At 39.3% G+C, this 16,059-nt stretch overlaps 2 protein-coding genes across 2 annotated transcripts; one reads left to right on the forward strand and one right to left on the reverse strand.

Annotated features, from left to right (window-relative positions):
• Positions 1-435: 435 nt before the first annotated feature.
• Positions 436-2,437, reverse strand: LOC110875924 (probable ATP-dependent helicase PF08_0048). The gene is made up of 4 exons (XM_022124116.1): positions 2,116-2,437; positions 1,476-1,658; positions 922-1,396; positions 436-880 (listed from the first exon to the last, which is right to left on the reverse strand). Exons 1-4 carry the CDS (start codon positions 2,435-2,437, stop codon positions 436-438), a joined length of 1,425 nt encoding a protein of 474 aa, XP_021979808.1.
• Positions 2,438-4,424: 1,987 nt separating this feature from the next.
• On the forward strand, positions 4,425-5,324 carry LOC110875925. Its single transcript, XM_022124117.1, has one exon. It carries the CDS (start codon positions 4,425-4,427, stop codon positions 5,322-5,324), a length of 900 nt encoding a protein of 299 aa, XP_021979809.1.
• The last annotated feature ends 10,735 nt before the right edge of the window (positions 5,325-16,059 follow it).

Below are 16,059 nucleotides of genomic sequence, written 5' to 3' on the forward strand. Positions count from 1 at the left end.
ACCCTTCATGAAAATTCTGTTCCATCTTCGGCAATGGAATATTATTCATAACCCTGGGCTTTTTGATCTTCAGAATTGTTTCCTCAAAACCTGTAACAGGATCCTTCCTCTTGATTTTCTTAGGATAATGTGGCTTCCAGTGACGAAAATCTCTGAATGTTTCAAATTTCATCAAGCCCCACGTTGGCATATCATGAACTCTGATTGGATATGATAATGTTCTGACTTGGGACAACTCTCCCACCAAGGTAGAGACATTATATCTTGAATACATGGAAAATATTGAACACCATATTCTCTTCTAATAGCATAAGCGTTGACTTGTGGCAAGTACCCCCAGCTTATGATATCACCCAGAGAAACATCTCTATCCCTTCTGTAATACTGTAGTGGTCTTTTGTATTTTCTTTCCGTATCCTTCCTGAACCACTTATTTCATTCTTCACGTTGTTCTTCTTTAGACATTTCTCGAAAACTCTTTCTCTTAACACTTTCAGCAACTTTTCTTCTCAATTCACCCTCATTTGCTTGACTGAAAAACTCAGCAAGAGTTGGAAAGCTAGAAGTATCAACATCAACATTCTCAGACTGATCATCTTCGCTCCATTCTTCTATTTCCACTTTATCATAATTATCAGCTTCTTCAACATACTTGTACTGATATGCAGGTTGATGATTGATCTCAAATTCGTTCAACTCCTCTTCAAAATCAAAGTTAAACTCACCTTCTTCAACATGCATCATCTTAATGATCTCAGCTCTAGTGTAAGTATGCAAGAGCTCACCTTCCTCTACATCATGTTCAAGACGTAGAATCAAACCTGTACCCTGATCAACAATCTCATCAACATTTTCAGGATCACCATGCTCCCCTTTCCTCCTGCATTTTCTGGTTCTTTGTTTGCATCGTCTTGAAGATACTCGTCAATATTCTCTTCTTGTGACGCTTCAGTTACTTTTATACCAGAATTACCTTGATCAGCATCATCATCATCATCATTTCCATCATCATCATTATCACTATGAACAGAATATACTTCATCTGCATCATCTTTCAGATTATCATCTTCGTCTTCTTCATCATCTTTAATCTTAATCAAACCAGATACTGAAGTTAATGGACAAGGAGCTAGAATAGACGATTCTAGAACTTTTTTCGGGGATTTTGGCTCAGTTAGAACAATTTCCCTTTCAGACACTTGAACATCATCTTCAACTAGAACATCTTTACCCTTATCTTTCATTCCAGCTTCCATTTCAGCTTCACGTCTTGCTCTAACTTCCGCAAGTTCTATCTCTTCAAATCTTTGTTCAATTGGCTTACCAATCAAATCTTCCAACACTTTCTTTAACATATACTCTTCATGTTCCTTTTTAGCATTCTTGGCTTCTAACTCTTGATTTTTCAACTTAAAATACTCATTCTGCTCATCCCTTCGAGACTTTTCTTCTTCCAAGTCAGCTATTTGAAATACTTATGTCGGCTTGATCAGCTTCAGTCTTTTTCAACAAAGATGAATTTTTAGATTCAACAGACTTGACACGTTCTACTAACTTCTTTTTCTCACTTAACACCTCATTCACCTTCTTTTGCAACTCCTTCACAAAATCATCATTCACAAAGCTAAAATCATCAAGCTTTTCAAGAACTATACTCTCTGGAATATTTGGAAAATTTTCAAAACCAAACGATCCAGGAGTAGTATGAACTGGTGGTTGTGTGGTTGGTGGTGTTTGTAGGACGTGTGGTGAAGTTTGGTGGCTGTTCATGGCTGGGTGATGAAATATGATGTTGTGATGGTGATTGTGGTGATGGTAAATGTTCTGGTGATGGTTGTTGTGGTGGTGGTGATAATGGTTTATTTTGTGGTGGTGATGGTGGTTTATATTGTGGTTCTGGTGGTGGATTTATTTTCAGCTTGAATTTTAACTTTCGTGCTGCTGGAGTTTGGACACGTTTTCTTGATGTTGATTTCTTTCTACCTCCTGAAGATGGTGGTGTTACAACCTGAACATTCTCTCGTGGAACATATGTTTCATCATCATCATCCGAACTCCTCTTTCTCTTCTTTTGTTTCTTTCTATCTTTTGGATCATAATTTTCTTTGATCCAACGATCAACTTCAGCATCAATATCAACTTCTAAACCAGATGAACTCTCTTCTTCACCATCAACTACTTTCTTACTAGCTGATTTCTCAGCTTCTAAAGTATCATCAATATCTTTCAACAATTGCTCAGTTTCAGGAGTTAATTGTTCTTGATCTTTTTCAACATTTGCTTCTGTCTCATCTAATTCTGGTTCATCAACCAGCAATGTTTCAACCGCTTTCTTTTTCCGTTTCTTCTGTGGTTGAGAAGATGATCCTTCTTCAGCTTGAACTTTCGGTGTAGGATTTTTCTTTCCACCTTTTTTCTTCTTTTGTATACCAATCATTTCGAGTTTCACAGAAATCTTCTAACTTCGTTAATTCATCAATTGCACTTTTTACTTTCATTTCAGCATCATTCATCCACTTTAAATGATTTACTGGATCTGGATCCTCATACTTATCACTTTTGATGAACCTGAAAAAATCTGTCCTCTTCAGTTCAGGCCAATTCTTTATATACTTGGATAATCGGATTAACGTTTCATTATGTTGGATATAATGTTCAATTGTCCGATTAAAATTCGAAGTTGCCGTCAAGGTACGACCCAAAGAGTTACACTTTGGGCAACGAACATATAACGGTGTTTTAATCGTTAATCACCGGATCACGAAATAATAAGCGTAATGAAAGAAACAGGTAATTATTTAGAATAATTACGGAGAGCCGAATTAATATTATAATTAATTTGTTAATTATAATTAATATCAGATAATTGTTATAATTATAAGATAATTATATGGAGTTGTGATTAGATTATAATTCTTATCTAAGTTTAAAACTTAAAGATATATGTATATCTTTAATTATAAGAATTTAGCACTAATTTTCATATAGTTATAAACCATATCTTATAATTTGAGGAATACCCCAAATAGCCTTCTGGACGTTGGTAAAAAGAAAAAAAGGAATCCTAAACAAAATAGGTTTTCTATTAGTTAATATATATGAATTGAAGCTATACAAGAAGGAGGTGATTACGATTGTCGTTCAAGAAAAAAGGGGTTTCTTCATTCTTTGGCGTCGCAAACAGAATAGCAAAGAGGACCAGATTCCTTTTGTTTTTTTTTGGCTAGTAACAAACTCTTTTGTTTCTTCGATTGCGCATAAGGTAAGGTTTTGAACTTTATTTTCTTTAGATTTAGTTTTCGTTTGAAATCGTTTCAAACGAACAAATATGATTTCGTGGTCAACGATCATCTAGCGAGATCGTTCGTTGAACCAAGGTGTCTTTCTTGGATGTCACGATTCTTATATTTTATTATAACCTATTTTGATTGTAATGAGATCACTGGTGGAAATGGTTTAGAACCGAACCTCGTGTACATGTTTTCCGCTGCGTTCAGTTTGTTTGACAAATTGACTAAAATTATTTTCTAAAAGTTACACGAAATTTCCAACACATTATCCATGTGATGCAACTGCATTAGATCATTCTGTTCATCTTTCTTTAGATTTGGATACGCATGATCCAACATCATCTGCACAAACCTTGGATACACCCAACTTCGACTACCAGAAGTAATATTATCTTTCATGTAATGAAAGACAATTCTAGAAAAATTGTATTTCTTGTTTAGCACCAATGCCGTCACCATACAGATTTGATAATCTTTCATAACATCGTATCCACCTTTCTTGTGACCTAGCGCATGAATCACTCAGTGAATAAAGAATTTGTACGGCTCCATAAAACAGGCTTTCAAATAATTTGCTTTATTCAACGGACCGTTATAACCTATTCTAAGCATACATCCTTTGACCATCTTTTCCGGAAACCCTGTTGGTGAATTATCATCATCTGGAAACTCTAACACTTCTCGTACAAGCTGTTCTGTGATTATGATTTCTTTATCTTCGTCATCTATACTAACACTTGAATTAATAACATCATTCACTTCATCATAACTAGCATTCTTCCAAAAATGATGAACATGAGATTTAAATACTTTGTGCTGATCCGTTAAAGCCTTTTGAATTGGTAAACGCCTCATGAATGGCAAAATCTCTTTAAACACATCCATCTTTGGTAGTGTTTCATCGTAAACACAACAACTATTGTGCGAAGATTCAAACAACACGTTCGATGTGACATCTGTGCTTGTAACCTTTGTAAACTGTTCAGTTATCAATAAAAAAAAAAGTTATTTAACCCTAATGTTTGTTTAATTATGTTTGACATTTTTTCATGTTTTGACTTTTATTCAATTTCAAACTCTATATCGCTTTCTAGAGAGTTATACGCAAACTGGTGTGTAAACATAATTAGTTTAATGGTAATTGGAGGTCTAGTTCGTCCATATGTTTGGAAGTCCATTGGCAACGGTACTCAGACTAATGTTTGGAGTGACAACGGGTGTTCATGCAGTCCTATTCGAAATTTCATTACTCCAAGGATGATAGCTCATGAAGGGTTTACTTTGAAGACCACAGTTGCGGAACTCATAGATGGTAATGGTAATTGGAGATGGCCGCAGGCATGGTTGGATTTATTCCCGGTTCTAATAAATGTTTCAGTCCCTGTGATCGCTCAGGATGTGGAGGATAGGTTTGGATGGAAAAGTTTTGATGGAAAAATCGGTTATTTTTCCTCTTGGGATGCATGGAATAATTTGCGGGTTAGGGAAAACAAGGTGGCATGGGTAAACATGGTGTGGTATGGCCAATGTATACCAAGACACTCGTTTCATCTTTGGTTGGTAATAACAAACAAGCTGAAAACTCAAGATAGATTGGCGGTGTGGGAAGCGGGTAGTGAGACCAACTTAATTCTTATGTGTTGTCCCCTATGTAAGTATGGTCGAGACTCTAAAGATCACCTCTTTTTTAAATGCTCTTTTTCGGCTAAGGTCTGGAGCATAGTTAAGAAAAAGGTCGATATGGGGAATGTAAATGATTCGTGGAGTTCTATAATGACATGGATAGATCAGCATGCGAGCTCAAAGAGGCTGGAACATATCATTTGCAAGCTGGTTGTAGCGGCATCTACTTACTTCATATGGCAAGAACGGAATAATCGGCTGTTTTCACACTTGCAAAGGAGGGAAGAGACGGTAGCAAAACTGATTCTTGATATGGTGCGGCTTCGGATAATGGGTTTCAAGGTCGGCGGAGATATAAACCAGAGAAAGCTCTTGGAAAGATGGGAACTCATGGAAGACGACCCCGGTTAATGGCTAAAGCTAGTCGTCTAGTGCGTTAGTCTTTGTAGTTTGGTCGGGTTGTGTTTTTGTTTTGGTTGTTTTTTGGGTTGTGGTTTCTTGTTTTGTCTATGCTTGGGTTGTCATGTCTAGTAGTGTGTGTCAAAATTTTTGTCGCACCCTGTTCTTTGATTCTTTTATAAAATTCACCGGGGTAACCCTTTACCCAAAAAAACATAATTAGTTTAACGCGACAAATACTCCGGAACATCAACATATGCTTAACATACCTTAAATAACCTTTACATAACTTAGAAATAAGTTTTAAAGGCTTTGGTATGGCAAAATCAAGTTTATTCGCTTACAAGGACTACATTCGACAAACTGCGAAACTATGCCAATTTGTACTGTAACGAATATTCCGGAACATGACCATAGGCTAAACATACCCTAAAATATCCTTCACATAGCTTAGAAATAGGCTTTGAGGGGTTCGGTGTGCTAAAATAAACTTTTTGGTCATTCAGGGACTAAAAGCGTAAAAAGTGCATAAGTTTGCATTTTCGCGCATAACTTACGTTCTGAATACATCCGGACATCCAAAAATTTATGTAAGCATTAAAATATTTTATTTTAGTGTTTGGCGTAAGAAAAATCCATTCGTCGCGCAATTTGGATCGTTTTTCGCGTTCGTGCGCATTTCGTCGTAATTAAGCCAATATCGCGATCATACGACCAAACGAACCAACATCCGGCATATTTTTGAGCATGTTTCTTGTACACTATGTTTAGGCATCATTGTAGGCCCTTAAAGTTGGCTTAACAGGCCTCAAATGTGTCGGAAATGAGCTTAAACACATGCAGGGACTGAAACTGCAATTACTGAAACTTGTTTTGCTGATCTGAACCCCAGCCGGGCCGCGTAAACATATGCAGGACCCTTACGCGGGCCGCGAGGATCTGCCAGTTCTGTAGAAAATCTGTTACAGCTTGTTTCAGCTGTTTCCAACCTTTGCAAATGGTATTTTAGAGTCTATGGGCCATATTTGGAGTGCCCATGGTTTTGCAAAACAAGGGGTGCACATGTACGGATGAGATCGAAGCACAATTTTCGAAGAACGATCTTAACGGTCCTAAGAAATCTATAAATACCCCCACCATTTCTTTGCAACCCACACTTTGATTCTGAAATTCCTCTAAGTTGAGGTGATAATCACTTCATACCTGAGGATATTTGGAATCAAACTTCCGTTCTTGGACCTTTTGTAAGTATTCCTTTGTTCTTTTACGTTTTTAGCTTAAAAGTCAAACTTTGTTTGACTTTCTGCAGTGACAAGTTTATGGTCAACGCGAAGTTCGTTTGACCTTCATAACGTGAGCGTAATCATGATGGTTATAGTCCCTAGTGACTATACCTACTGATTACCACGTTATCTAGGCTTAGTGACGAGTCGTAGTTTCGGCCAAAATGCGTATTCTTGCGTATTTTGTAACCAAACCACTTTTGGGTATCAAGACCCTTTGTCTTGACACCAAACCTGTTTTTTTAAACCCCGTCAAATATGTTTTAACATGTTTAACTCGTCACTTTTAGATTTGTGCTTGTATAGGGTCGTAAGGTAAGCGATCTAAGCAATCGCTTATACTATCAAACCCGACCTGGTCGATCATTAGGATCCGACCAAACACATTAGGTGACCATAGTTGTATAGGGAATAACCTTCCGAGGTTATACCTTATGGTCACGTCGTTTGAGTAGTTGTATGATAGGTAATTTAAATGCCTTAGGAAAATTACCAAAATGCCCTTTTTGCGCCAAAATTAATTTTAAGCCTATGTAACATAATTTTTGACATCTAAACTAATTTTGTCACACCCCCAAAATCCACACGCGGAGTATCACCGCTTGGAGGCGTGACATGACCAGGATCAAGCCACCAATCATATTGAACAATAATAAATGTAATCCAACCAATCAATATGAAAGGTGTTCCCAAAACAAAAGTATAGTTTCAATGTTTAGCGGAAGCATAAATGTAAAACCCAACATAAGTTATAAGTTTGAAATGTCATAAATGTTTAACATGGCATCCACGATCCATGTCCACAATGACCGCGCCTCCCAGCCATGAGTACCTATTGACCTGCAAGGCATGTAACAGCGAGTCAACAACCAAGTTGAGCGAGTTCACAGTTGGTTGTTTGGTTATAGTATTTGCTTCGTAAATAATATGTTCGCTTTGTAAACCATGTATCGTATTTATTTGTATCGCGGCCCTCCAGGCATGTTTACGAAGATTAGTGGGGGTTTCCCAGGTATTCTAGACCAGTTGTATTTGTATCGCGGCCATTCCAGGCATGTGTGCGAAGATTAGTGGGGGCTTCCCATGAGTTACTAGTCTAGTTGTATCTATAAGTGACCTTCCCCTAACGAGGTCAGTGGTACGTATTCCAGTAACGATGAAAGTACAAGTAATCATTCAAACCCATTCCCAAACCCGGGAATCCCATGCCTTGGTAAGAGTGTGAACTCACCTTGGTTTGTTCGGCAGATAAACAAAATGGTCACTTGAGTTATATGTGGTCAACCACGTCCTAACATGGTTACCATACAAAGTCAGGTCTACGCTCAAGTATTGCATGTAAGTTAACAGGTTACGAACACGTATCGATCATGGCAAACACGTAGAGCACGTTAACAGTCAAAAACACACATGATACTCACATTGTGCGATTCGGATGATTGGGCTGTTGAACTTATATGAGCCCAATCATCTTGTGCGATCCAATAATAGAGCCCAAAGTCAACCGGCCCAACCTATTGTGCGATCAGCATAGCTTGTGCGATCCACAATGGGTTGTGCGATCTGATCCAAACCCGGCCCAAAATAATACAATCCAACTGCATACTTGGCCCAAATAATAATAAACAGGGATCTTGTGCGATTCGGGTGACTAGTGTGATCCGGACGGCTTGTGCGATCCAGTTGGGTTGTGCGATTGTGGTTTGGGCTGTTCGGCCCAACAGCGTATCAAGGTTCATATATGTGTGTGGCCCAAGCCTTGTGCGATCAACACTGCCTTGTGCGATCCACAAGTCTTGTGCGATCATGCATAACCAACAGTACATAGTGTATTATCAGTTGTACCCTATCATATTCTAGCTTGTGCGGCTGAGCTCTTGTGCGATCAGAACCCTTGTGCAATTGAGCTCTTGTGTGATTCAAGAGCTTATGTGATTGCACTTGTGCGACTGGGGGACTTGTGCGATTGGTTTTAATTATCCCGAAATCAAGGCAATCAGTTACATGGTTTCCATTTATGTAGTTATCAATCAACAACTAACAGTTTCCAAACCAAACAATAATCGATCAAAACAAGGTTTTTATCACAATACTCATATGAACCCTAATAATTTATCAAGCAAACAACCTTATTGTAACATCTAGTCGCATTACCCGATCAATGATTTCTAATGTTAACATACAACCCTAATTATCATGCAAATCATGGTTATCAATTTTATCATGAGATCATTACATAATCACCGATTATGACATCAAACCGTTTCATACATACATCATACAACCATTAAATCAATCTTCTTAATAACAGTTTACTATCCAAGCCTTAGCAACATACAACCTTACAAGCAATCATTGACAAGTATATATATATAATCAACAACACCTTATGCATCGATTGCTAGGGAAAGTACAACAAGAATCAATACTAACCGAATATAAGATGAAACCGAAGAGGACTAGAGAGAGATATGGGACGGTCGTCGGCTTCGAGAGGAATGGAGGTACCGTCGAGTTTCCAAGAGGAAAGAGAGCTTTAGGGTTTTGTGTGATTTCTTGAGTTTGCAAGTTATGAGAAACAAACCCCACCCATTGGGTGTTTGTGCGCATAAGAGGAGTGGGCCGACCATACATGGGCTACCCTTTTGGGCTTCGAGTACAAGTTGTGTAAACCGGTTAGACTTGTGCGATCGGGTTATTGTTGTTGTGCGATCGGATCATAATACAAGTACATACACATTCACATGTAAGAACACATATCATTTCATTAAACGTTCAATCAATCAACCAAGTTCACATAGGCACATAACGTTACATTAAACATATAGAGAGGTTTAAAATACGAGTTGTCACATTATCCCTAAGTTGAAAGGAATTTCGTCCCGAAATTTCGTACGTACTCGCTGAGGAAGCTAGTTAAGTTGCATGGTTTTCCTGGGGTGTCACATCCTTCCCCCGTTGGTTTGGAATTTCATCCCGAAATTCCGCGGTAGCTTTAGCCTCAGCAGTGGTTGTACTGTTTGCGAACAATTGGGGATACTTTTGCTTCATTTGGTCTTCGCGTTCCCATGTGAACTTGTGACACCTGTGTCACCACGACCATCAAACAAATACCAAACCAATGAAATATTGTATTTCATACTTGGGATTTGTATAGATATGTGTATCGTTTGCACATATTGATTCTTGTTCGATTTCGGGCCTTAAATCGCTTTCTGGAAGGTTATACGCGATCTGATGTGTAAATATAACCAGTTTAATGCAACAAACACTCCAGAATAGTGAAATAGGCTTAACATACCTTAAATAACCCTTACATAACTTAGAAATAAGTTTTGGATGGTTTGGTATGCCGAAATCAAGTTTATTCGCTTACAGGGACTAAATTCGACAAACTGCGAAAGTATGTCAATTTGAACTGTAATGAACATTCCGGAACATGGCCATAAGTTAAACACACCCTAAATATCCTTTACATAGCTTAGAAATAGGCTTTGAGGTGTTCGGTGTGCTAAAATAAACTTTATGCTCATTCAGGGACTAAAAGCGTCAAAAAGTGCATAAGTTTGCATTTTCACGCACATTTTACGTTCTGAATACTTCCGGACTTCCAAAAATTTATGTAAGCATTAAAATATTATGTTTTAGTGTTTGGCTTATCAAAAATCCTTTCGTCGTGCAATTTGGACCGTTTTTGCGTTCGTTATGACTTCCGTCGTAATTAACCGAAAAACGCAATCATACGGCCAAACGAACCGACATCCGGCATATTTTTGAGCATGTTTTATGTTCCCTATACTTTAACTTCATTTTAGAGCATGAAAATGGGATTAACGGGGCTTAAACGTGCCAAAACGCATCAAAAACCAAGTTCGGAGTCACAGGGGCCTGTTCTGCCATTTTTTGTGAAAGTTTCTGCCAGCACCAGAAGTTTCTGCCAGCACCAGAGGTCCTTACGGACCGTAAGGGACCTCATACGGTCCGTAAGCCACCTTCAGACCAGCAGAATGCAGAAACATTGAACCTGGTCCTTTCCACTTGTTCCCATGGTTTTTAACCCCTGATTTTCATTCTATGGACTGGTATTTCATTACCCATTGTATTCAAAAGCTTGTGCCCACTTGTATGGCCAAGATTTGTGCCCTCTTTTCCAAGAAATGATCCTAACGGTTCTTGTTTATCTATAAATACCCACCTTATCTTGCCCATTTTTTCCCTCACATTTGAAATCTGATTCAAAGCTCTCTAAGTGGAAGTTTATATACTTCCTACCTGAGAGTGAATCGGGTTCAAATCTTGCGGGGACCTTCTGTAAGTATTCCTTCGCGTTTTTCATTCGTTTTAGCGTTAAAGTCAAACTGTGTTTGACTTTCTGCATGTACCAGTTTATGGTCAACGCGAAGTTCGTTTGAACTTCATAACGTGAGCGTAATCACGATGGTTATAGTCCCTAGTGACTATACCTACTGATTACCACGTTATCTAGGCTCAGTGACGAGTCGTAGTTTCGGCCAAAATGCGTATTCTCGCGTATTTTGCAACCAAACTACTCTAGGGTATTAAAACCGTTTGTTTTAATACCAAACCTGTTTTCTAACTTTACTAAACATGTTCTAGCATGTTTAGCTCGTCGCTTTTAGAATTGTGCTTGTTTAGGGTCGTAAAGGTAAGCGATCTAATCAATCGCTTATACTTTCGAACCCGACCCATTGGGTCGATCATTAGGATCCGACCAAACACTTTAAGTGACCATAGTTGTATAGGGAATAACCTTCCGAGGTTATACCTTATGGTCACGTCGTTTAAGTAGTTGTATGATAAGTAGTTCTTATGCCTTAGGTAAATTACCAAAATGCCCTTTTTGCGCTAAATTCATTTTAAGCCTATGTAACGTAACTTTTGACATATAAACTGTTTTGGCAACCATATTAAACATGTTAAGGCATATCTTGCTTGTCATAGGACTAGTTAGACATTCCGAACGCGTTTTACGCGAACAACGCGTTAAAGTAGCGTAAGCTACCTAAACGGGTCGTAAGGGGTCAAAAGCACTTAGGATAGGTTTCGTTTTAGTACGTAGGCTTTGTTAAACCATATTACATAAGTTCCCATACTTATTTGGTTTACGAACCCTCGTACTACCCGATCCTCCAATAGGTCCGTTTATTAATGTAGATACCTATATAGGTGCCGTTTGATTCCGTGATCTTCTAGCATTGCTTGGTGGTTATCCTACGACTTCTAAGCAATCTCATTTGAGTACATAGACCCCTCTTTTACTGTTTTTCAAACATTTTGGGGTGAAACACATGTGCCTACTTGTTTTTTTTTGGGTAAAGGGTTACCCCGATGAATTTTATTAATAATCAAATCAGAACAAGGGTGTGTCAAAGCAACACACCTACTAGACTTGACAACCCAAGCCTAGGATAAACAACCATTACAGCCAAGAAATTAACAACCCAGCACAAAAACACTCAACCATAACCAAACCAACTAAACGCAAAAAACAACAAAAAAATCTCTAGCCCGGATCCATATCTGTATCTTCGATCTTCCATGTTCTGCGAATTCTCTCCTTCGTAGACGGTGTCCTGAATTTGAAGCCCATAAGCCTCAACCGAACCGTACTCTTTATCACCTCCGCCACTTGATTTACCGTCCTCTTCATACTCTTGAAAAGCCTATTGTTTCTTTCTTGCCATATATAATATGAAGACGCCGCTATCAATAATTTGCACACAATATGATCCACATTCTTGGAATTAGCATGATGATCCACCCAAGATACAACCGATGACCACGAATCGTCAACATTGTCCAAACTAGCCAGCTTTTTCATCTCATTCCAGACTTGGACCGCAAAAGCACACTTGAAAAATAAGTGGTCCCGACTATCACGATCAAAATAGCACAACGGACAACACATCAGGTTCCAGTTGGTGTGACTACCCGCTTCCCACACTGCCAATCTATCCTGCGTTTTTAGTTTGTTTCTAAATGTCAACCATAAGTGGAATGAATGACGCGGAATGCATTGAGGATACCAAACCATATCAGCCCAAACCACTTGATTCCCACGGTTCCGAATTGTGTCCCAAACCACTGACGAATGAAAATCACACGTCTTTCCCTCCAAGTTTCTCCATACCAATTTATCCATAGCATTAGGCACCAGAAGGGGGACCGAAATTGTAATTAACACCGGGAAGAGATCTAGCCAAGCCTGAGGCCATCTCCAATTACCGTCGTGATCCACCATATCCGCAACCGAAGACCCTAATGTGAATCCAGCATTAGCTATTGCCCTAGGCGTGATGAACGAGCTCAGTGGACTTTGCGAACACCACATGTCACTCCATATATTAGTTTGCGCACCACTTTGAATAGAAGACCAAACATGAGGCCGAATGATGTGTCTGATGGACAGAATCTTCCGCCATCCCCAACTCATACTCCCTCTACACGGAACCTCCCAGAAATTTCGACCTTTCAGTTTGTAATCATGGATCCATCGCACCCATATAGAATCACGTTTTGTAATAATGCTCCAAATGTGGTTTGCCATTAGCGATTTGTTTACATCAGATATGCTTCGAATACCCAAACCCCCTTCCTTTTTCGGCAAGCAAACATGCTTCCAAGCAACTTTAGCACGAATCCTACCTTCTGAACCTGCATTCCATAAGAACCTTCGAATTCTTTTTTCTAGATCGTTAATAACACGAGCCAGAATAATGAAAACCGAAGCCCAATAGATATGCATAGAAGACAGCACTGAATTAATAAGTTGTAATCGGCCTGCAAACGACAAAGACCTGGTAGCCCAATTAACAATCCTTTTCTCCATCCGATCAACCAGAATTCTGCAATCTTTATAAAGGAGTCTTGATGAGATAAGAGGAACCCCCAGATACCGTACCGGAAGAGCACCCTCTTGAAACGGCATGATGCTGAGAATCTCCTGCTTGATCTCCTGAGGAACATTGCAGAAAAATACCGTACTTTTCGCTGGACTTGGAACTAGGCCAGAGATGTTGGTAAACATCTCCAACGCCACTTTTATCTTTTTGACCGACACCACATCCCCATGAACAAAAACGAAAAGATCATCCGCAAAAGAAATGTTAATAATCTTCTCCTTAACACATTTAGCATGATAGTTAAAGGGCATGGTGGCTGCTTGTCGAAGAAGTAACGATAAAATCTCCATTACCAAAGTGAATAAATAGGGGGACATTGGGTCCCCTTGTCTTAACCCCCGTTGGCCTCTGAAATAACCATGTAACTCACCATTAATACACAGCGAATAAGAGACAGTGGACACACAAGTCATGATCCATTTTACCATTCGGCTATGAAACCCGAACCGAACCAGAATATCCTCCAAGAATTCCCAGCTGACTGTGTCATACGCTTTTTGAATATCTATCTTGAATGCACACCTAGCCGGGCCCCTATTTAAGTGATAATTGTGCATCAATTCCTGAGTAAGGAGAACATTATCCGAGATTTTCCGGCCTGGCACAAACGCGGATTGATTTATGCTGACAAGTGTTTCCAAACTTCCTTTCATCCGGTTGGTTATAATTTTGCTTATGCATTTGTATAGAACGTTGCAGCAAGAAATTGGCCGATAATCCAAAACCGAATCCGGGACATCTTTTTTCGGAAGTAAAGCTAGAATAGTGTGATTTATTTGTTTCAAGAGCTTACCATTTTCGAAAAATTGAAGCACCGCATCAGTTACTTCATTTCCCACTATCTCCCAAGCTTGCTTAAAGAAGACCGACGTATACCCATCAGGACCTGGCGCTTTATCTCCTCCAATACTAAACATAGCGCTCTTAACCTCCTCACGAGTGACCGGACGAACCATAAACTCAGCAGCCTCATTACTCAAAACATTAGAGAAAAGATTATCCATGTGCACCGAACCCACATGAGCTTTTACCCCTAAAAAATTCGTATAGTGTAACACCATGGCCTCGGCTACACCATCACCCTCATGCCTCGTCCCCATAGAATCCACCACGCTATGAATTTTCACTCTAGCATTTTTGGACTTCACCATGTTATGAAAGAATTTTGTATTAGAATCCCCAGCACATAACCAATCTACCTTAGACTTCTGCTTTAGAAAGCATTCTTCGTCATAAGCAGCTTGTTGAAAATCTTTCAAACATTGGGCTTCCTCTTGGCGCAGCTGACCATCCAGCGGATCACGGTCTATCCGAATCTGCAAATCATCTAATTTTTTACGTAATTCAGTAACCTTAACATGCAAGTTACCTTGGTTAAATAAGAGTTTTCTCAGCTTTGGCTTTAAATTTCTTAGCTTCTTGACAACCGATAGCATAGAGATCCCGTCAATTCTATTCATCCATTCCATCTGAACAAGTTCCTTAAATTCTGGTTTTGACGCAATGAAATTCGGAAATTTGAATGGTCTTGGCCGATACACATTGGAACCCAGCCCTTTAAGAATACACGGAGTGTGATCCGAGACTCTAAAAGGGTGGAACATCGCGTATGCAGAGGGAAAATGATCCAGGAACTTTATGTTACCCATTATACGATCTATCTTCTTCAAAAGCCCCACTCCACTCCTTGGTTTTTGGTTCCATGTATATTGCAAACCGTGAGCATTAATGTCCATCAATTCAGCCTGTTGAACGCACTCATTGAACTCCCGCATTCCAACCGTTTGTTTCGATGTACCATATAACGCGTCATCAAAATTCAGCACCGAGTTAAAATCCCCCATGACTACCCACGGCTTGTCATGACACAACGCCTTATGTTTACAGATATCCTCCCACAATAGTCTACGATCTTGGTATTTATTTTCAGCATAAACAAATGAACAAAAAACAACTTTTTTAGTCGCTTTAAACATCACCTGAGTGTGCATAATCTGATCGGTTTGGGCAATAACCATAACATCTATATTAGCAGCATTCCAACCCAAAATAATCCTCGTACCACGACTACACGCGCTACCGTTTGAAGTCCAATTCCAGTTCCGAAAAACAAACTTACAAATTTTAGCCAACTTACTAACCTCCACATGTGATTCAAGGATAGCACACAAATCTAACTTATTTTCAGCCACAATTTCACGAACCTCACTTTGTTTCAGGGGACGGTTCAACCCCCTTATATTCCAAGACATGAAACTACCCATTTAAACCATGCATACCGGGAGTGCTTGCCCCCTCAGAACTGTTTTGGTGTGCCTCATTTGCCATGAACTCAGCCATTTCCGTTGGTGTCACCTCCTGCATCTCACTATCTCCTCTTGAAATATGCTTCGATTTATCAAACGGCTCATCTTTGTTCTCGCTTACGTGTTCTTCATTTTTATTATCCTCATCAGCTAGAACATCAAACGCATTGGCTGTTTTAATAGGGTTCCGACCCAAATGATTATCCTTCTTCGTTCCCGATGTGCTTGCACCCGA

Source organism: Helianthus annuus, chromosome 8 (assembly GCF_002127325.2).
Source record: "Helianthus annuus cultivar XRQ/B chromosome 8, HanXRQr2.0-SUNRISE, whole genome shotgun sequence".
NCBI classification, from domain to species: domain Eukaryota; kingdom Viridiplantae; phylum Streptophyta; class Magnoliopsida; order Asterales; family Asteraceae; genus Helianthus; species Helianthus annuus.